The sequence below is a fragment of the Crocuta crocuta genome, unplaced genomic scaffold (assembly GCF_008692635.1).
Source record: "Crocuta crocuta isolate KB4526 unplaced genomic scaffold, BGI_CrCroc_1.0 scaffold26, whole genome shotgun sequence".
Taxonomy (NCBI): domain Eukaryota; kingdom Metazoa; phylum Chordata; class Mammalia; order Carnivora; family Hyaenidae; genus Crocuta; species Crocuta crocuta.
Window position 1 is genome coordinate 14,257,582 of NW_027532249.1, and position 21,268 is coordinate 14,278,849.

The window sequence follows — 21,268 nt, forward strand, 5'->3', positions numbered from 1 at the left end:
TGTAACATTGCACTGTGGGAGGAAGAAGCAGTTGTGAGGCAGCGGGGCTGGGAAGAGTGCCTGGCAGGCTCTGGTCCTCTGATTTCATAATATTCATTTGTTTTCCGGTGTCAAATCTTCACAGCTTTACCTTCTCCATGCCCCAGCAACGGTGCGCGGGCCCAGGGAGGACCGCGGAGCAGGACACGGGTGGCACTGTGCAGCTGTGGGAATTAAGTAACTGAATGCCAGCTGTGTTCGCTTCCCCGGGCTGCCAGACTGGGTGGCTTAGAACAACAAAAAAGTGTGCTCTCGCAGCTCCAGAGGCCCTAAGTGTGCGATCAGGGTGTCAGCAGGTCTGTGTGCCCTCCCAAGGCTCTAAGGAAGGGTCACCTCTCACCCGTTCCAGCTCCTGAGAGTGGCCGGCAGTCCCAGGCAGGCATCTTTGGCTTTTGGCTGCGCCACTCCAGTTCCTGCCTCCGTTGTCACACGGCCTTCTTTCCTCTGTGTGTATGTGAGGGTCCCCCAATGTCTACCCTGATTAAATCCAGCCATTGGTTCCAAGGCCCACCCGAGTTCAGAATCCTGTCATCCCAACTTGACATCTGCAAAGTTCAAGGTTCCACACAAAGGTCAAGGTTCCATAGACTTCAGCATGTTAGGATTTCAGTGTGTCTTTTTTTGGGAACACAGTTCAACCGCTGACTCCAAAGTGTATTCTTTCTCTCTTTCTGGTCGTGTAGGGAATGAGCTATAGAATCAGGGAATGCAGTATTCACCTGTGCCCAGTACCTAATGTGTCACCCTGGGCTGTGTTCGTGTTCACCCACCATTGTTGCGAACATGATTTTCTTTGCTCTAACTTTAGAAGTTACTTGCTTGTTTTTATGTCCTTAAGAGCATATTTCTGCTTTAATGGAATATTCCACCTGGGAGAGAGTGACCTTTCTCACAGCCAATAGAGATGCACCAGGGTTCTGGAAATAGAACAAAAGGTCAGTTTTTGGCATAAGAGGGAACATCTCGAGGGTCTGGGATGGCACGAAATACTGCCTGGTCAGACGTTGCTGGCTCTGGACTGCAGGGTCAAGAGCAGATGTAATGACCGTGGTCTGTGGTGCGCTGTCAGCCACAGGGCCACTTGTGTATCTCCTGGCTGATTAGAACACTCTATCTAGTATCTGAGGCAGTGTGTGCCTTTGGAAGCTTTGTGGCCTGACGCCCTGGTTTTCTCATACCAGAAATGGTTTTCTTAGCAAGGAGATGAAGCTACATGCAGGAGAAAGGTGGTGCTCTTCATACTTCCTGGAAAGGTTTGGAAACAGACCTTTCCAGATGCAGCCCTCCCCATGCGGGCTGCAGCCCTAGGAGCTTATTATCCCTTTAGGTTTTTTGTTTGGTTGGTTTTTTGTTTTGGTTTGGTGTTTTTTTTTTTTTTTGTCTTTCTCTTTTTTCTTCTTTGGCAAATGTTTGTATGGAAATGTGATCTTTAATTCCTTAAAAAAACTATTCCTCTGGAGTTAATTCCTCTTTTGAAGTTATAATCTTCGGTGTAATGCTTTCTGGCCACTTTGACTCCAAGTAAAGTGTTAAATGTCACAGAAAGGAAAATGATACAGGCCTTCTGCATGCAATTTGAGCATCCAAGAAAATAACTGTACCGGTTGGAGGCCAAGACATGGAGGTGGCCAGTGTCCGAAGACCACTGGAGGCGGAGTTTGGCTGTCTACTGTCATTCTTGATGACTGCCATCTGATTGAATTCTTCCACAAATACAGAAGCTCTTGAAGAGGCAAATGAATCTGATTTTCTTCTTGGATATCACCATGATTATGGATGTTTCCCCAATCCAGAGAGGAAAGCTGCAAATTCATAGGAACCCTCCAGCTTTGGGGCATAGCGCTTGGTCACGAGGGGCCTGTCTTTAGGTTTATACTGCTCAGAGTTGTTCTTGGAGGAGACAGAAGGCGAGAGTTTGTCACCTGTTGATATTTGCCTGCTCTGGCTAAGGCCAGAAGGCCCTCCTGGATTCAGAGATACTTCAGGAAACACGCTGGATGTGTACTCATCTCTGTCAGCTATTTCGAGCTCCCCAGGGCTTGAACAGCCACAGACTTGTGCAGAGCTGCTGTGTGGGTCTCTGCTCTGGATTCCTCCTCTGAACCCTGCATAAAGTGGAAGTCAACAGGATGGTCCAGCCCCAAAAAGGAAAGGAAGTGCCCAAAGATGCAGTGGTCCGTCCTTCTCTCCTCCCCACTTCCAACTGCTTGAGAATGGTCATCTGCGAAAGGACCAAACCTACTGGATTGTTGGGAAACGTTCCATATTCATATTTGCTAAACCCGACCTATGTGTTAAAACAACACATTTTTTCTGAATGAAACTCGGGCTGTCAGCCTCTTCTAGACCTAAATGGTGAGGACCACACAGATGAGCACTCATTTAGCAGAACTCTAATGCATCCTGTTTGCTAATAGACACATTGTGGTTGGGACTTTGGAAAGAATACTTAATTTTGCATGCATTTGTGTTCTCTAGTTTTCTTGTTCTATTAAAAATGTCCAAACAAATTCAGTGTGTGGGAAGGAACCGTACGTTAGCACCAAGTAATGAAGAAAATGAACTAACACTAAGCCAGATGAGTTTGCTCAACACATTCCTTCCTCTGTGTTGCAGAAGACACGGATGTTGAGCACCACAAGGAATGGGTAGTTCCAGGCTTTTCTCTTGGGTGGATGGCAGGGGACGTTGGGGGTTGTGTAAAGAACCTCTTTCTGTCTGGAAAGGGGCCCAGGCTGAGAAGAGCAGGAGAATGAGGCATCGGTGGTGCCAGCAGCTCGGATATCAGGGCTGTTGTGATGGGTCACCCTCTGGCCCCCACCCATTTCCAGCCTGGTAACCTTCAGGCCAGGCTGGAAAGCCACCCTAGAAGATGTGGATGAAGGCAGACTTCTTGATGTCTAGGAAGTCCGCGAATACCCCATCAAACCTACAGGAGACTCTTGTAGTAAGTCTTAGAGAAGTGGTGAAGAGCATGACTTCAGATCCCCAGTTGGTCTCACCCACTAGTGTGTCCCCACCGTTAGCATGTCACTTACTTGCTCTCTTTAGCTGAAGCATTTAGAATGGGGCATCTAATGGATACTTAATAAGTATTTATTATTATGTCTGCTTAAGTAAATGCACACAGGCATTACATCGTCAGAATCTGTCTGTGGTCTGAGTAAGAGCCCAAGGAGCCTGGCTGCTGCTTAGCAAGGTGGCGTGCTTACAGTTTATTTACCTCTTGGCTCTTGAGGCCTTGGTGGTACACTCTGGCTGTGACACTTATGTTCTTGCAGCAGTGACAGGGTTGGGGTCTGTGGGAACCTGACAAGAAACCTCTCCCTTGAGAGAGGAGAGACACCCCTGTGTGAATGTTCCACAGTTGTTAGATGGGCCATGTGTCCTTGGAGTATGTACACCTTTCACGTCCTGCACACCTGTGTGTTTTAGCACAGAGCTCTGAAGAGGTTCAGAATCCAGGTACTTTGCTGGTGAAACCCCCCTCAACCCAAGAGGGAGGTCCCCAGTAAAATCAGTTAGTATTTATCGAGTGTGCATTATTTGCCAGGCACGGTTCTGAGGGCTTTCCCAGTATAGACTCACTTACTCTTTACAGCATTCCAATAGGCTAGTTAGCAGTTTTATCCTGTTGTTTTTGTTGAGGAAACTGAGGCTCAGAAGAGTTCATCAGTGGTCCGAAGTCATGCAAAGGTGACACAGCTGATGGCTTGCAGCTCGGACTGTTGCTTCAGTCCCCTTAACTATGTCAGATGAATCACCATGGGATGGACAGACAGCTGTGGTCCTGCCTTCCAGGGACAGGGACTCAGGGTCTGCCCTGAAGCATAGCACCGCCCACACCATTGATGGAGGGGCTGCCATGTGCTCTACCTCCGGACCCCTCCTCCAAAACAAGAGGGAGGCAGTGGCGAGTGGCCCTCTGATTGGTACACTTCTGGCAGTGGAAATCAGGAGCCAGCGACAGCACCAAAAAGGGAATGAGTAACTCTGTGAAGGGAGAGAAAATGCTTCCTGGGGCGAGGTTTTTAAGAATAAATAGGAGTTCACTAACCCTACTGAGTTGGGCATAGCAGGCAGAAGAACCCGCATGCAAAGGACAGGGGTATGAAACTGCAGCGATCTTTTAAAGGCGGGGGACGGCAAGTCCTTTAGGATGGGTGGATGATGAAGTGCCGAGGGGAGGTCCTGTTCGTAGAGATTGGAGAAGCAGAAAGAGCCAGAAGACAGAGGGCCTGCTTTGCCATGCTAGGGAACCCGACTTTATGCTGGGCCACTCGACAGTTTAATATCACAGTTTTAAAACAAGCGCAGAATCTCCAAACCTTGATACAGTTTTACTGAAGAAAAAGATTACAAAAGTCCGTAAGTTCCACATCTGATGTTTGTTTCTAGTAACATCCTCTGCTTGTTTCTCGTTTTTTTAATCAGCAGTTGTCTTTGGCAAAAGTTACTTTCATATGCCAGGATAAGTACTTTTGAGAGGTTTTTTTTTTTTTAATGTTTTCTTAAGTGGCCTTTGATTGCATAAGAGCATCATGCAGAACTGTTTCCAGTAGTTTCTTTATAGCAGGAATGGAGGATAGGACTGATTATGTAATTGTTCCCTTAATTTATTCTCAGAACCTAACGTGCTGCCAGCACATAAAAACCTGATGGTCATGGTGGCATCTGAGTGTGTCTCTTGCTCCCGGCACGATTGCTCCTGCGTCGTTCCCTGCACAGTAGACGTGGGGGGTTACATGCGGCATGACTGTTGGCAGCACTGGGCCCCCAGACTCCTGGCTCTGTCTGCTCCATCCTGCCGTGTGGCCCACAGCCAACAGCTCTCAGCGGCGAGGCGGTGCGTGCGTGCCCCCTTAGAGTCCCTCGCCAGCGTTGCACACACCGACCTTCGGATGAGGGGAGCCACGTCCTGGTGCTGCGCTGAGGTTGCGTTTCGCAAGGAGCCCAGGATACCATCTGCCAGAGGAGGCGGAGGGAGTGTGCAAATACTGCTGCGAATTCCATGAATGCTTAATCGCTATGGTTTGTTTGTTTTTTTAATTTAAGAGTGTTCGCATTTAGTTTGTTTGTTGTTTGTTTTTGTTTTTTATTTTTTAGAATAGTCCTTATCAGTGGCAGAAGATCCTTCTGTAGCATATTTTCAGTGCTGCCCTATCGCGACAGTGCCCGAACGGGGTATGTATATGCATGCTTGCTTCGTAGTTCTCTGGGTGAAAAGTTGTGACGCCTTGTGCATAACATAGCTACCCTTTCCATTTCAGAGAACTTGCCTCGCCTTTGACACTGCAAATGCAGGACTTGTAAATTTGAAAGATAAAAAAGCTCCACTTTCTTTTCAGCCAGAAAGCTTCCTTGTTGTGTGTGTGTGCGCGCGCGTGTGTGTGCATGTGCGTGTGTGTGTGCGCACGCACGTGCCAGTCCTCACCATATTGCCGACTGTTTCTAAATGTGCATTTTGTCACCTCTTCCAACACTGTAAAATGAGCAATCTGGGGACCCACCCCGTTCCTCAGGGCCATGTCAACTTTCAGAGAAAGGTAGGTGAGGTAAGAAATCAGACAAACCATGTGAACATCCCACCTCTTTGCATTTTGGGCTTGGGGCTGGAAATGACCAGGAAGCCGGAGCAAAAACCAGAGCAGAATGGTACCAGGAACAGCCCTATATGATTTACCATAGGCCAAAGGAACGCTTACTTCTCTATATCAACAGGATCCTCCTTTTGCCCTGAAGAAAAGTAGGTAAGTGAAGCTGTGTCCTTGCAGAGCCTCCCCTTTTCATTCCCTGTGCCGAACTCTCCTCATTTCCTCTGAGTCTTGACTACTTTGTCCTTCATCTGTCACTGTCTATGTACAGTGTTTGAGGTCAGGGAGCTGCTGATATGTAGGGTAGGATGGTTTACTTCATAGGATGCCGGGAGCCTTGTGAGATGTTGGCCTCTACAGACTAAATGCTGGAATTGCCCTCTAGACACTGTGACAGCTGCACCCTACCCGCTCATGACCACCATCCTGTGGGAGGGCACTGTGTTCTTGGGTTGGATTCGCTGTTTGTGAATCTACACTGCTCCTGCTCATCATGGCTTTCCCTTTCCTATGTAGACTCATCTGACTTCTACCTGTTCAGTTCACCATGGTCCTTATTTGTACTCTACACCATAAGCTTTATGGGACAGAAAGTGGCACGTCTTTTTGTTCAGGGAATTCTGACTCAGTCATTTATTAGATGTGTCTAAAAAAGCAATGGTAATTTTACTATTTATTGAGGACTTACTCTGTGCCAGTCCTTTTCACTCCCTGCATCCTCACAACAACCCTGCAAAAATAGGTGTTCACAGAAAAATAACAGCAAATCCTTCAGCTCAGAGGTTCAGAGATCACCTGGGGCTGGCCAGCGGGGCTGCCCACAGGAGACCTCATGAGGAGACTTGCTTTATCTTCCCAACTACTGTGGCCCCGGGTTTGGCTGCGCCTGAGAGCAAGCCCATCCCTCAAGGATACTAGATTGTACCAGCTCACAGACCTATGTGTGACCCAGAGGGCCAGTTCATTAATCTTATTATACGAGCAGTGGCCCCAGGGCCTGGATTATTTCAGTGTGACCAGTTTGTGAGCATATTTCCAGGGAGATCTGAATCAGCAGTGGAAGGCTAAGTATTTCCTCTCCCAGCCGGCTTTGATGGTCACTGTAGAGTTGGCCTTATTTCTCTGGGCTGGCCTTACTGGCTTTTCTGATTGATGTATTCTTCTCTCAGGTGTGTTCATTTATTCATTTATTGAGTGCTTACTATATGACTAGGTACTGGGATAAATGTAGTGAAACATGTGCCTTGTTCCTGCCCCACCCCCATCCCCGCCAGAACTTAGAACCAGGATACATTGAAATTGCACGCATGATTAATTACCACTTTAACATAATCTGGCTTCTCTGTGTTTTCATCTTGGAACTGGTGATTTCATTCTGGAATGGTGATTTTATTTCCAAGTTTTGGGGCCCCCTCACTCTGGTACCCAAGTACTTACCCCCATTTTATAGCTAGGACCGCTGATCCTCAAGAGTTATGGTCTCAAACATCACCTGTGGGCCAGAATGAGAATTGGAACACAAAACTGACCAGCCCTAGGACTTTCTGTGACTCACTCTGGCCAGGAGGCAAAACCCATCTGTGAAATGGAGCTTTTATAACTGCCTTGCAGGGGTTAACTAAGGCTCTAGGGGTGACTGAGTTTATAAGGTCCAGCCCACACCTTATCCAAAGAGGTTGTGGGCCCACTTGTCAAGGACTCTGAATTCTTAAAGTCAATGGAATGTGGGGGTCAGTGCAGAGAAGGTGGGAGGCTTGTAGTTGTTTGGGCAAATTACTTGCCCCTGAGCCTCTGCTTGTCCCTCCAAGTAGGGTTCTCAGGTAACTCCCTGCGTTGTTACTTTGAGGATCATGGCATTTTATGCAGAACTCGTGGGAACACGTTGTAACTGAAACCACCCAGGAAGAGATCACCCAAACTAGCTGCTTGACATCCTTGTTGGAAATACGTGCCCCCCACATTTTAACACCTGGGGGAGATCCCAGCTAGGGTGCAGGGAAACAGGTGCCTGTCAGTGCTCCGGTCTCCGTGGCTGCTGGTGGCAAGACCCTGGATGTTGCAGGAAGCTCTGTCGTAGAGCTCACTTACAGGCAGATTCAGCTGTTCTGCCAGTTGGCCCCAGTGAAGAAGCAAAGTGAGTTTGTGGGGTCACAGGATGTAACCTTCTACATTTTAGATAGGAATAAACTCTATTCCTTCAGACTTCATAGATGAGGAAACCAAGGTGCTGTAAGGTTAATTTTCTATAACAAAACACATAATCGGATCCACTGTAATAATGCCTAACAGAAAAGCGCATGCCCGTTCTGCAGCACGTTCTAGTTAAGTATTCACATGAGAAACTGTACACCATTCACAATAATGTAGCAGCAAGTGAAGAAGCAATTCTGCTTTTTAAATTTTTCCATGAGCAGACATCCTTTTAGTGAATGCCACTTGAAATTAGGATTATTTTTCACTAATTATTGGGAAACCATTATGCTCAAATAATAAAGTATTTATGCTAGTAAATTATATACATATATTTTACAGTGCTTTAGTTCAGGCCTGTATTAACCAATACCTTTCTGCTGGGGAAAATTCCTTTTATGCTAGAGATAACTCTGTGTGACTAGGACATAAATCATAGGATTTCAACAATAAACTATTTAAAAAAAAAACAAAAAAATTAAAAATAAAAAAATAAAAAAAAAAATCATAGGATTTCAGGGCCAGAAAGGACTGCAGAGATGACATGGCTGCTTCATAGCTGGGACCCCTTGGGCCCGTGGGTGGACGCCCATCAGAACCAGCAGCACCAGAACCCAGTACCCCAGCCATCTTAGCCTGCTGACTTTGTGGTTTCCAGCTGCCACATTTCTTTTGTGCTTCTGCACAGACTGAGCCACAGGCGCCTGATTATTCCAAACAAGCAGAACCCCCCCACTGCCAAAAGGGGTGATGTACAGCTCCAACTTGATCACAAGGAAGGTTTAAAAACAGGAAACTCAGAAGTTCATCCAGTGTGTACTTGAACCTCTTTTACAAGGAAAGCATCTATCAGGATGCCCTTATCTCTTTCCGGTTTTGCTTTCTGGTTTCTCTTGCTGCACCGGAGCTTCTCAAGTCTGGCTCTCACATGTTGGCTTGCCCTGCCTCCCACCCTGACCCCAAAGTTTTGTTCTTGGTTTTAAACAGAACTGAGCACTTACCTTTGGCTCCTGACATCAATTGACCAGAGCAGACAGGCCAGTCTTAGGAGAGGTTTTACTATTCACTCATTGGCTTATTTGTTCACTCATGCATTTCTTCTACCCCTTGCGAGTTAAAGGCCTTGATGGAGGCTGGGAGGGTATAGGATGAGGAAGACCCACTCTTCAGGAGCTCATTATTGAGCCAGGAAGCCAGACATGTAAACAACCAATCCAGGACAGCTGGGGACCCCAAAAAGGTGCTACCCAGGGTGCTTTAACTGTCCCCCAAAATTTTATCAAAATCCACATTTACATGGAAGCTAAATCAACAGTAAAAGCCAAGAGTTTGTTAATGTAAGTTTCCATCCCCTTCCAAGTACATTGCCATCCCTGCCTGCCTCCTAGGCAGAAGTTCAGGCACTGCCACTCTCCATGGCAGAATTCACTCCTTCACTCCACGGGACCTACTGTGTGCCAGGCACTCTGTTCTAAGCAGTAGGGATACAATCGTGCACAAGAAAATGTCTCTTTCCTCATTACCCTCTAATGGCAAGAGATACACCCAAGCTAGTAAAGACACCATCAGATACAAGAGCAAACAATGAAATGAGTCCTAAGCAGTGTGCAGCTGGAGCACAGAGGAGGGAGTTCAGTGAATTCGGACGGAGGCATCAGGGAGTGCTCCCCAGAGATGGCAGCTTTTCATCAAGACATAGAAATGTGAGGTCTTGGAGAAGTGGAGAAGGATATTCCAGCCTCACTGTTGACTTTTGAGGATGCTAGAAGATGGTGTGGTCCCTTGTGAGCTTTGGGGGAGGGGGGAGTGTCTGTGACACTTGGCATGTTAGAGAACTCGGTAAAGCACCATCTAAGTGCTGGCAGTGAATCCCGTTGCTGACCGACAGTTAAGCAGTTAGACCTAGGGTAGTAAGGGGAGAGGTAGGGACAGAAGCGAGCTTCCTGCGATGTCACTGCCATAGGCCCATCACTCAGCCTGCCCCAGGTCTCCATATGTCGTGGACGCTTGACTAGACTTTCCAAAGATCCTGCACACTTTGTTGTCACCCTTGTCAGTTTTGCTAATGTGGAAGCTGGGAGTCTGGTTGAATGAGGAGTTTATGAATGAGGCGTGCTATTCATACTTCCCATCCACCAACGATCAGATGCTTCTGGAGTTCCTATCTGAATAATTCTCCATTCAATTTTTTTTAATTTTGAGATTCTAAAAAAAGTACAAGTCTAATGACTTTGCAGTTTTATTTGGTACATAGTTTCCTGGTGTGGGCTATAAGGACAGGGGCTTAATCAACCCAGGGTTGAGAAGGATGTGAAATGTTTGGGCTATTTTGCATGCCACCAGATTTATACTTCCAAGTTGTCAATAGGATCACTCACTGATTTTTTAAGAGCTTCTGCTTGAAGCAGACTGGCCTGGTTATTTAGCAGCTACCGCACTCTTCAAGCTGTTCTCCCTGCCTTGATTTATAGGTAAAGATATTTGAGAAAAGAGCCTATTTTCTTAGGATGAGCTGATAAGGTCAAATATTTGTGTGAACATGACGGAGGTAATAAGTCACACGTCCAGTATGCCAGGCGCTGTGCTAGGTGCTGTCAGGCATCTGCTCATTGCATCTTTGCAACAGCCTCGTCAGGTGGGTTCTAGGAATGTCAGTGTGTGGGTACACGGTTGGGGTTGAGATTGGTAGCAGAGGTAAGAGGGCAGGCGGGCAGGCAGGCTACAGACCCAGTGAGGTACCGTGTTTTCTGCTTTGGGGCAGACAGACCCCATAGGCGCGGTTCCCAAAGCACTGACATCTGAAGGTCAAGTGCCTTGGGGCTGCACTTGCTGGCCCGAGACTAGTGACAAGTGGGTGACACTGGCTGTGGCTGTCTAGTGTGCATCTGGGTGATGGTGGAGGTCTGTGTATGTGCCACAGAAGGGCCACCTCCTGGGGACCCAGTGGCTTTGGTGCTGGGTGGTAACCTTCTGAAGGCTTTGGAAGCTGCCAGTTTACCCTGTGCCCTGGCTCCTCCAAAGCTAAACCCCAGGCATCTTTGGCCAGAGCCTTGGGAAAAATAATCTGTATCATTCCCCTCCTCTGAGTAGTCATCAACTGTAGAACAGGAAGCCTGTGGAGAGTGGGGGTCACGTAATGCATAGTTGACATGGCGCAGACACCCTGGCTGTGTGTGGGCATCACTGGGTCATGCCCCTGAGTGCTCCTTGCCCACGTCTCCCTAGTACCTACCCAGCATGGCCAGGTCGCCCCACAAACACCACCACAAAGCGATTTAGGGGCTGGTGAGGGTCTTCCTCCTGCCTTTACATCATGTGTGGAAAATGCCTCTCTGAGATGTGTGCTAAGTAGTTACATTAGAGGGCTGTAATTCACAGCACCAAACACATGTTTGCAAAAGGATTGGTGACCAGGCTTTTTAAAAATGAAAAACTTGCTTGCTTTCTTAATAAGCTCTCTTATTTCTTAAATACCGTTTGATTTACAGAGTTTACTCACATACAACACTTTAGGAAATCATCTGTTAGATAAGCGAGATGATCATAATAACTGTCCTTTGTTCCTGCTCTTCCAGTTTAGGAATTTAGAGTCTTGTCTGTCTCATGAACCCACAGTATCTCTGATGGGCACGGAGGGGTGGAGTGCAGGGTGGGGTACACTCAGATGACAGGATCCTCACTGTTGTGGGAAGGCAGTGGATTAGAGGGGGGCATTCAGAGAACGTTCAAGAAAGACAGAGAAACCAGTAACGATACCCAAGAGCAACCCAGTGGGAGGCAGTGCAGTTGGGACAGACATGCGGCCACACTCTGGGCTTCTGTGAAACGTGGGCATTGATGCCTCCACCCACGCTTGCCAGAAGTTCTGACCCCACCTCCACTCAGTGTTATTTCCACCTCTAGCCCCCACAGGAGGGCTTCTGCTCAGCAGAACCTGGGAAATGGACTCTGGGACCTGGAGTGTCTGGCCTTCCTGGCTGCTGTGGGCCAGTCTGTGGTCTCTGCCAAAGTGGCGCATTGAAAAATCCACCTATGCCCAGACTGAACCTGTGGAGCCCTACCCCAGCCTCAGCCCCAGGAGGGAGCCCTCAGGGAAGTAAGGCCCTCCCCACCTCCCCCAAATAGGCTTCACTGAAAGACCCTCTCAGTGTTTCAAACAGGCATGTGGTTTGTAAAGAAATAGAGGAAAATGCCAAAAAGGAACAAAAAGACTTTTGCATTTACCCATTCCAGGGTTCCTTCTTTCCGAAAGTTCTATATTTTCCTTTGGGTGTCTTTTTATCTTGAAGAAATTGCTTTTCCTTTACTATTTCTTATAGTACAGGTCCTTTGCTTCTAGCTTTCTGTTATCTGAAGATGTCTGTTCCACCTTCATTTTGGTTTTTTGGGGTTTTTTTGTTTTGTTTTTTCAATTTTGAGAAGACCATGTCTGACCAGACTCCATACATACGCAGACTCCAGGCTTCTCACCTCTGCTTGAAAGCCTCTCAAGATTTTCTAGACTAGTCGGCAGAGAGACAGGGCCTTGGGCTCTGGCCTTTGTTCTCCTCTCTGACCCGTCTTCTTCCCATGGCCTTTCTTGGCCTTAGCAAGATGCCTGGCTGCGTGTCAGGTTCTCCTTGCCTTTGGGGCTTTTATACTTGGGACAGAGTTTGAAAGACTTCCTGCCCCTCACCGCATTCGAGCTTCTTACAGATGGAACTCAGACCTCCCCTCTGGGCAGCTTTCTCAGGCCACCCTCTTCCTAATGCCCCACCTCAGAGCCCTGCTAAGAGCCCATCTGTGCTCCATGGTATCTGTAGGCCTGTCATAGCACTTAACAAATACATTTTAACTTCTTTGTCATTTGTCCTTACCCTCCTTGAAGGTATGGGTTGTGTCTTAGTTCCCAAGGCCTCTCTAGCACTTCAGTGTGCATAGTAGACGTAATTATTGAATGAATGAGTAAAAGTGTCTCTGGGCTTTTGAGAATGGCTAATTTTATGAATATATCATTGACCCCAAAAAACGATGGTCAGATTGGCCGCTTCAGCAGGAGCAAGTACTCTCTGGAGTCCTCAAACTGGCACCCCATCCCTGTGGGCAGCTTGATAGAAATGGTGGTGCTGGATGGGCAGGGAGATGGAGGGACCTTGAAGGTGCCAACAAGGATGATTGGTTAGGGACCTCTGGACCCTGCTTTTCTGCAAGTGACACTCACATCCACAATGAAAGTTCCTAAGCCTTCAGTGACAAAAGTGGTGTCAGGATGCAGGTGCCAAGCCCCAGCTAGTTTCCCTCACCTGACCTACCCAGCCAGGTGACCCCCTGACCCCATCCACATGGTAGCCTCACAGTTACTGGCTTCACCAACACAGTGGATCACTCATGCTATGCTCCTTGAGTGGCTCACAAGTACCAACACTCTGAATATTAAACCCAAGGATGCCAAGGGCCTTTTGCTGATGTCCCACCTGGTCTGCCCAAGTGCCGTCAGAGTTCCCTGGCTTTCTAGCTGGTTCACAGATCTAGCCCATGATCAGCTTGTGATTTTCCTTTTGTGTTTACTGCTGTTGCTTAAAGCTTAAACCAAGGACATCTTTGGTTTGACTTTTGCATACAGTTAGAAGGAGGTGGTTTTCCCAGGCCCAGTACTCCCCAGGGGGCAGTGGGGAGCTTTATCTTGTCGCTGGAGCCCCTTTCCATGTTGGGTAAAGTGAAGCTCTTGCTTTGGGCCTTCTCCCCACCACCCACCCACCCACACTTTCACATACACACAGTCTAGTCCTTGCTGTCAGGCCTTTCCTGGGGCCCAGTGTGACCATGTCTAATCAGGTGCACATGTTAGGAAGATTTCAGGATTTGCTGGCATGTTTAGATTGAAGACTGGCTACAGGCTGCACCAACTCCTTTCAGGTAAACCGCATTTGGGCCTGGAGTCCCAATCATGAGTAGGGGTGGGTTGTTATTCATAACAGCAGGCCTGTGGGCCGAGTTCAGTGAGCAAAAACCACTTGTAAGGGTGTAAAAGCCCCTTCTAGACAAAGGGCATTGCCCTCTTCTCCTTTGAGTATCCCCAGGCTAAGTCATTAAAGGATACCTGACACCAGGTAATGCCGTTTCACAGAGTTCAGTGGCAAGAAGCACACTTAAACTCCAAAGATGGACCTTTAAAGCTAGAAGGAACTTGGAAACTGTTCAGTCCTGTGGTTTTCAGACATATTTGGTCAAGAAACCATTCCTTCAATACAAGTTTACACAGAATGCCAATAAATCGCTAACCACAGAGTTATTCCAGAAGAGTGGGTGGAAATGAGGATCCCACTCATTTTCACTCTGTCCTTCATGGTCCCATTAGGAAAACCACAGCCCTTATCTAACATCCCTGCCTTTGGTGCTGATGGGCATCTGAAGCCAGGGAGCATAGGTTGTGTTTGAAAGAGCTGGCGATCAGGCAGAACCCTCTGTCCCAGTGAATTAACTAGCTTTGCTGATCCCAGGCTTCCTCATCTGGAAAAGTGACTATGATGTCAGCTTTAGAGTTTTGAGAGTATTAAATGAAATATTACTTATGAAAGCTCTGAGCACCCTGCCAGGCTGTAGTAGATACTCATTAAATGTTCCCTTTGGTTCTATTTCTGTCCAGTTACAGAGCTGTTTCATTTTTCTTCCTAAATCTACCCCAACACAGCAAATCTTAGTCCAATTCATGATGAGTTCATCAGCGCTGCGTTTCTACAAACAGATCTTCAGATCTGCTTTCATTTGGTCCTTAAATTGTTTTCCTCAGTGGTTAACTGCTTATTTTAAAAAATCTAGAATGTATGTAAAAATAAAAGGTGAAAAATATTGAGCCTTATCTCCTAAACAAAACCTTCATTAGCATTTTGGTTTATTTCCTTCCAGTCTTTTTTTATTTTTTCTTATCCTCTAGTGCATGTGCTTGTATGGAATATGAAGAGATGATTATTTTGTTTTGATCTCACCGCTGGGAACCAGCTTTGCCAAATCCCACCTTTCAAAACAAGCTATTGGAAGCTGGTCACTGAGAAGAGGAACAGATGTTGCGCATCTTTTTCACTGTAACTGTAACATCAAACCTTCCCATAGCTGTAAACACTCTTCTCAGATTAAGCTTGTAAATTATACTATTTTCTGGGAAGAGTCCCAGCCTTAAACCAGCTCTTCTTCTTTCAATCAACAGTTTGCCAAGGCCCGACTGAGTCTTTTTGCCTTTCATCCACATGAGTCACCCCCTTCTCTTTTCTAGTGTGGATCTGTGGTTTGGCTTGGCAACCTTTTGCTTACAAAGTGAATTGCAAGCAAGTTTCCCAACTCTCTTAAGTAGGCAGACCCCACTTGATAAACTGCTCATCCACATCTCTGCCTAAGACCACTGCCCCTCCACTTGTGCACCAGCCCTGTCCCCTGGACTGCTTGTCCTCACCATGGGGCCAGGAGCTGCAAAGGGACTTACGGATTCAGAAGTAGAAAGCGGGAGGGGCACATGGGTGGCTCAGGTCATGATCTCGCGGTTCGTGAGTTCAAGCCTTGCATCGGGCTCTGTGATGACAGCTCGGAGCCTGGAGCCTGCTTTGGATTGTGTGTCTCCCTCTCTCTCTGCCCCTCCCCTGCACGCACGGTCTCTCTCTTTCCCTCTCTCTCTCTCTCCCTCCTCTCTCTCTCTCTCTCTCTCTCTCTCAAAAAAAAAAAAAATAAATGTTTTTAAAAAATGAAGTGGAAAGTAGGAGAGATTGTGAAAGACTGGAACAGCTTAGGAGTAAGGATCCTGGGGTCCTGAGAAGGAAAAGGCGGTTCAGAGAGGTCAAAAGAATGCAGACTTGACCCCGTTGACAATGTCACTGAAGATGAGCCCCAAACCAGGAAACCACAAAGGAGACAGCTTTTTCCTATTTCTTCACCCTCTTTCATTCTCTGACCTGTTGCTTCTACAACCAGAGTTCGTGCTCATTCTGTGGGGTTAGTTCGGTGACATTAGAGGCTAAAAGAGCATTATTTGGGCAGTCTCTATTTGTATCATTGTGTCAGTGGGAAAACGCATTCCAAGTTCCCAACCGGCCAACTCAAAGGCTTTGAAACACCACCCACTGGTGAGTAACCAACTACAGCATTGTATTGAGGGCCGCATCCCAGGACTGTCTTTGCATGGAGGGACTGACACAAATGCCCAGATGCACTTTATTTCCTGAAACCTATAGACATCATTAGGTATTTCTGTATATATGGATCTGACCAGGAGATAGCAGTGAAGCCAGTTAACTTGTGACTCAAGAGTTATGTTAAATAACCAAGCTAGGTGATTCCAGCCTGGTGGTGTGTGCGTAGGAATGGACCCATTCATATACCAGACCTGACTGAATGATAGTCACTGGATTCTCCTACTACACATGTATCTGAGACCATGTGATAAAGCAAATGGCTCCCCAGTGGAGCACAAGGTATCTCTCGGAGCATGTTTTAAAATAGCAGTGCCCACGTGGTACTTGCTTATGTCCTTAGCTTTTGGCATGGGGACATTTCGGATGAGGTCATCCTCTTGGAGCTGTTTCCTGAGTGTTGATTGTTTTGTGACATAGAAAACCACTTCTTCGGAGAGAGGGCCTCTAAGCCCCTCCCTGGCTCTGGCCCATACCCCCCTTCCTCCCTACCCACTTTCCCCCAGAACATCTCTTTTCGTTGTGGAAAATTACACATTCACAAATTGTGTTACTTTCCTCACACCAACCATATTCCCACACAGAGACAGATACTGGAATGAGCTCATGGATGAATCATGCCGTTATCCGGCTGTTTATAGGAGCTGCCATTAGACAAAGATTTTGGTGTAAGCTACATTAAGGCCCCTTCATTGTCTGCCAGTTAGCCTTGAGGGATGGTTTATCGATGAAGTGCTGAGTGTGAGGGGCAGGACTTGTAGACTAAAAGCCGCTTTGATTTCACTTTTTCCTGTCAGCCCTGGGCATTGTTCCACTGACTCTAAACTGTGTAACGTTCTGCTCTGCTACAAGTAAGCAGACCCAATCCAAGATGGCAGCTGTATTTTATCTGAAGAGGTGAGAAATAGGACTTCTTAAAATATGATAAATCCTTATAGAGTTCCAGCAGATGCATAATCTCTTAATTAAAATTAGCTCATAAGTGATATTTCCTAATCCAGCTTTCTTTGCTCGCTGCAGCAAATCTTTTTTTTTTTTTAAGAATCTGGAAATCCTATTAATATTTAATTGGCTTTTAAATTATTTATGCATCAAAGTGTTCAACCTATTGTTGCTCCTTAAAGAGCAAGTGCCCAGTGGTGCTTATGTCTGGTATTACAAGGTCTAGAGCTGAGAGCACCATTACAGAAATGATCACAAGTGGAGGTTAAGCCATCTCAGAAGCCGGAAGCCCTGGAAGCTAGTTAATTGGATTATGTACATACTTCCACCCACTTCCCAGGTGTTAAGTATTTAAATCATATCTTTTTATTAGGAGTAATATTAGTTTGCCAGTCACATGCTCCTTAAGGAAAGGGCCATAACCTTGAACTTCTTACCTAACAAGGAATCTTGTGTGATCAATTGCATGCATTACTGCTCCATGAGCATCAGTAACAAGAGATCATTTTGCCTGCTAACGGGATGAAATCAGGTCTTGGACATTGTGAGGTTAATAACAACCTGGGTAATCCCCTTCGGGTGCCAGGATATCTAGATTGGCCATCTGCTCTGACCAGATGATCCTACAACTGCAAAATCACACGCATCCACTCTTTGCTGTGGGAGCCAAAACTGAGATAGGTCCAGGGGGTTTCCAACCAGGAAACCATGGGCTTTCGAGGAGAGCTACGTTAAATGAATTGTGGGGCCATCCTGTGAAGAATAGGGTTCCACTCCATAAAGAACCAACCTATATTTCTGCCCCTTGCTGCAGGGTAAACCTGCTGCTTGGCTGTCTCCCCAGATGCATTTTCATCTTCTGTTTTCATCCATCCCCCTCCCCCATCTTCTGGAAGCCCATACCCTGTCCCCCCTTAAACCATCTCCCATCCACCCCCAGCAGCCAGACTTTGTAAGAAAACCTTTGTGCTGGGTTTTCAAAGTGTGTCTGTTGCCTACAGCCCCTGCAAAAGAAACTTGAATAGATGAGAAATGAGCTCTTGCAGCTAAGTAGGTCTGAGCTGTAGCGTCACCCAGGCCTGTGGAAGAGAAGAAAACAGATCCTTGTATTGTCCGTGGTCTCTCACTACTGACTCTGTTAGTGCGTCTGTCCAAATGAGATCCTTTCCTGTGACCTGACCATGTTCATCTCTTAATGCACACAATTTTGGATAGCATCCATATAGGGTATTTGAACTTATCTCCATTCCATTTTTAGAAGGAGGTGGAACATAAGTAAATTAATATTTGGACTCTGGAGGTATCTGGGAAAAAATCTTTGGGCTTTTCAAAGAAACTGGGAAGTCCAACTTCAGTTGGATTTTAATTACTTACAGCTGCAGCCCCGTGTTACTCAGTTCTGTCTCCTGGTACTGGAGGGTTAATGCTGGCTTTTGAGCCAAACAGATATTTGTTTTTGTACACCATTTTAATGAGAATTTAGAACAATGATCTTAGAAAGAAAACATCAAGATTTTATCACTGCTCCCCTGGGACTTCTGCCTAATTCTTTTTCACTGGAGTTTTTTAAAAATTCTTTTTGGGTGAACCAGCAACACTCTTCAGAGTTCTTTTCACAGAAAGGCAACTCTTCCTGACTCCCCAAACAGTGGGGTTTCCTGGGTCATGGGGCTCTCGCTAGCTTCGCACTCACGTGTAAGTCGTGAGCAGTTATTTTGCCTGTAAATTAGGTGGCACAATGTGAAATCGCTATGTACATAGATCAAAATGGGCAAACAACAGCATTTTCGTATGGCTCGTGTTAATACAAGGTTTCAGCAGTCGTTGCGAGAGCACTTAGTGAAGGAACCTAGAGAAGTTTGTCAGCCTCTTTGTGAAAGCAGTCTTTTTTCAGATGCCACAAGTCTTAATATATAGAAATTCAAAAGTAAAAGAAACCAACATATTGAAATAGCTTAGACGAGATGTCTGTGTCCTGTTCCATGGACATGCAGCTATGCAAGCAGATGTGTGTACGAGTGTGTTTCTAATTCAGTTCCACCAAAATGGCAGTCCTGAAGTTAGTGAGAACCTCATCTTCATCTTGAACTTGAGCCAGAAACAAGGGAAAAGCATGCCCTCAACTGCTGCCATGAAACTGTCAATTTTCTGGAGCAGCTGTGGTATTTATTACCATGTGGGTGAGGTTTTGAAGTTCAAATGGAGCAGATAGTGTACCAGATGTGGTGTGCAGGAAATGTCTCCTTTCTTCTTCTCTTAAAAAAAAAATCTACTTAATATGAACAATTAACCCATCCCCCACACCCCAAGGCTGAAAGGAAATTAAAACATAATTATCTTCCTTCTTTTTCCCCCACCAGGATGTGCAAAGGACCTAGAGCCTCCCATAATGATTCAAATTTGGGGAGCACTGCTACTCATGTTCACGAGTGTGCTCTGGCATTGCCGAAACCCGCATCACCCTGTCCCCATGGCCTTTGGGGCAAAAGGATGTGCTGTCTGTCCCTCACATCTGATGTCCATTTGATCACAACCAGGAGCCCAGTTCCAGGGGTGCTGAAGGAGTATAGGGCATGGGTCCCCTTTGAACTTGGGTCCCACAATCCTTTCCCTCCCCATGGAGGGTAATCCTGTGTTGGCTCCGTCTACAGGGTCCCGCCTCTCTCCCATCCCCCTCTCGGACACCTGACACAGTGTGTACTTCAGTGAGCTGGGGCCTGGGAAGTAAACCTCCTGAGGCAGTGGCCCGGCCACTTGTGGGAAGGCTCAGTTGGTTCAGTACCGGAGCTGCTAGCCGTGTTCACTTGCTAGCTAGCTATTTGAATTTGAATTAGCTAAAATAAACAATTCAGTTCCTCAGTCACCTCATCACACTTCAAGCAGCCTATTGCCACAAAGAGCTAGTGGCTACTGCATCAGACCGCGCAGGCAGGATGTTTCCCTCATTGTAGGAAGTGCTGTTGGACAGAGCTGGTCTATGATGAGCAATGTGTGTTTTTTCTAGGGAACAGTTGAGGTTGGATCCACTACTCTCTTAACTTGTTTTCTGACTCGGCTTGGCTTTGGTTATTGACAAAGGAGAACGGTAACCAGCGAAGGGCAGTGGGAAGGGACGGCTGTGATGAGCAGACCCACACAGTCATTCTCGAGAGATGGGTTCCTGTGGTTAGGTGGGGGAGGGGATTTGCCTGTCACCCTTTCTCTCCTGTGTTGTCCAGAGTGTCCCAAGGTACTGGATTAATCACTAAGTCTAAGAATCTTCTGTTGCTTAAAATGGGTTTTGGGATTTATCTCCTAAGAGGAATCTTGGATTTTATGTGAGCACCTAAAATTTAATGTGTATTATGGCTCCATTTCCCTTGGGGGTGGCATCAGCAAGGTGAGTGTGGTTTGAGTGTGGCTAGTTTGATTCTATGACCTGTGATGTGCACGTGCAGCGGGGAGTGGGGGGGTGGCCCTCTGCCAAAGGCAAGGCTGTCCAGGGAATCAGGAGCCTGTGAGCAAATTGAGACTGATGTTGGGAGCATGATAGACACCTGTGTCCCAAGCCATCTGTATAAATTGGCACTGGTAAGACAGCAAAGAGCCAGACTACCTGGCTGCCTCAGGTAAATACTATACATCAGACGTGTGGACAGGATGTAAACACGGAATGAGCCCCCATCTCTACCCGCAGCCCACTCTGCATTCAGGAGCACTCTTAAAATGGGCCTGTTTTGTGATCCTTATTTCTGTTGGTTTTCTCACCCCATAAAGATAGGCCCTGCTTTTAAATGAGTTTCAGCCCTAAATAAGATTCTCTGTCTGGCAAAATGGAAACAAGGAGACAGTTGTTTGGGAATTGGGAATTTGAGGCACTTGCTTGCTGGGTGGTGCTTTGGGTAAGGAGGCAGTCCCGGAAGCGAGCTGTAGATTCTTTACTGAAATGCAAGGCGCTGCTGGCTTTGTACCCACTCGCCTCCTGGGCTGCCACAGCCATCGCTTTCTCCTTGCCCAGCATGGCTCTCTTTGCCTCATTGCCCGGTTCAGGTTCTTGCTCTGTAGGCGTTTCCCTTTGTTAGTGCAGGCATCCTCTCTGTCCTCCATTGCTTGAGGAAGCTTTTGAGAAACAGCCTGGATGACTCACGTAGGAGGCAGGGCGGGAGGGAGGAGGGTGGTCTCTGGCAGGTGCCATCCCAAGGTCCTGGTGGCCTTGCTGAGCCCCACTCTTCTTCCACCTGCTTGCTTGGTCCTTCCAGCTTCCTTCCACTGCGATTTGAGGTCAGAAACTAGAATGTAGGTCGCTGTTTGCATGGCATGTTCATAAAGTGATGTGACTTAAACCATCCTGGATGCCGTGGCCCTCCG

The 21,268-nt window shown here is 46.9% G+C and overlaps 1 protein-coding gene across 2 annotated transcripts in view; it reads left to right on the forward strand.

Annotated features, from left to right (window-relative positions):
- Positions 1-21,268, forward strand: part of CABLES1 (Cdk5 and Abl enzyme substrate 1) — a 119,420-nt gene that overhangs the window by 73,891 nt on the left and 24,261 nt on the right. For both annotated transcript variants that reach the window (XM_077778070.1, XM_077778071.1), the window contains one exon: positions 5,146-5,223. In XM_077778070.1, coding sequence (XP_077634196.1) covers positions 5,146-5,223 — 78 coding nt within the window. The remainder of the gene's footprint in view (positions 1-5,145; positions 5,224-21,268) is intronic.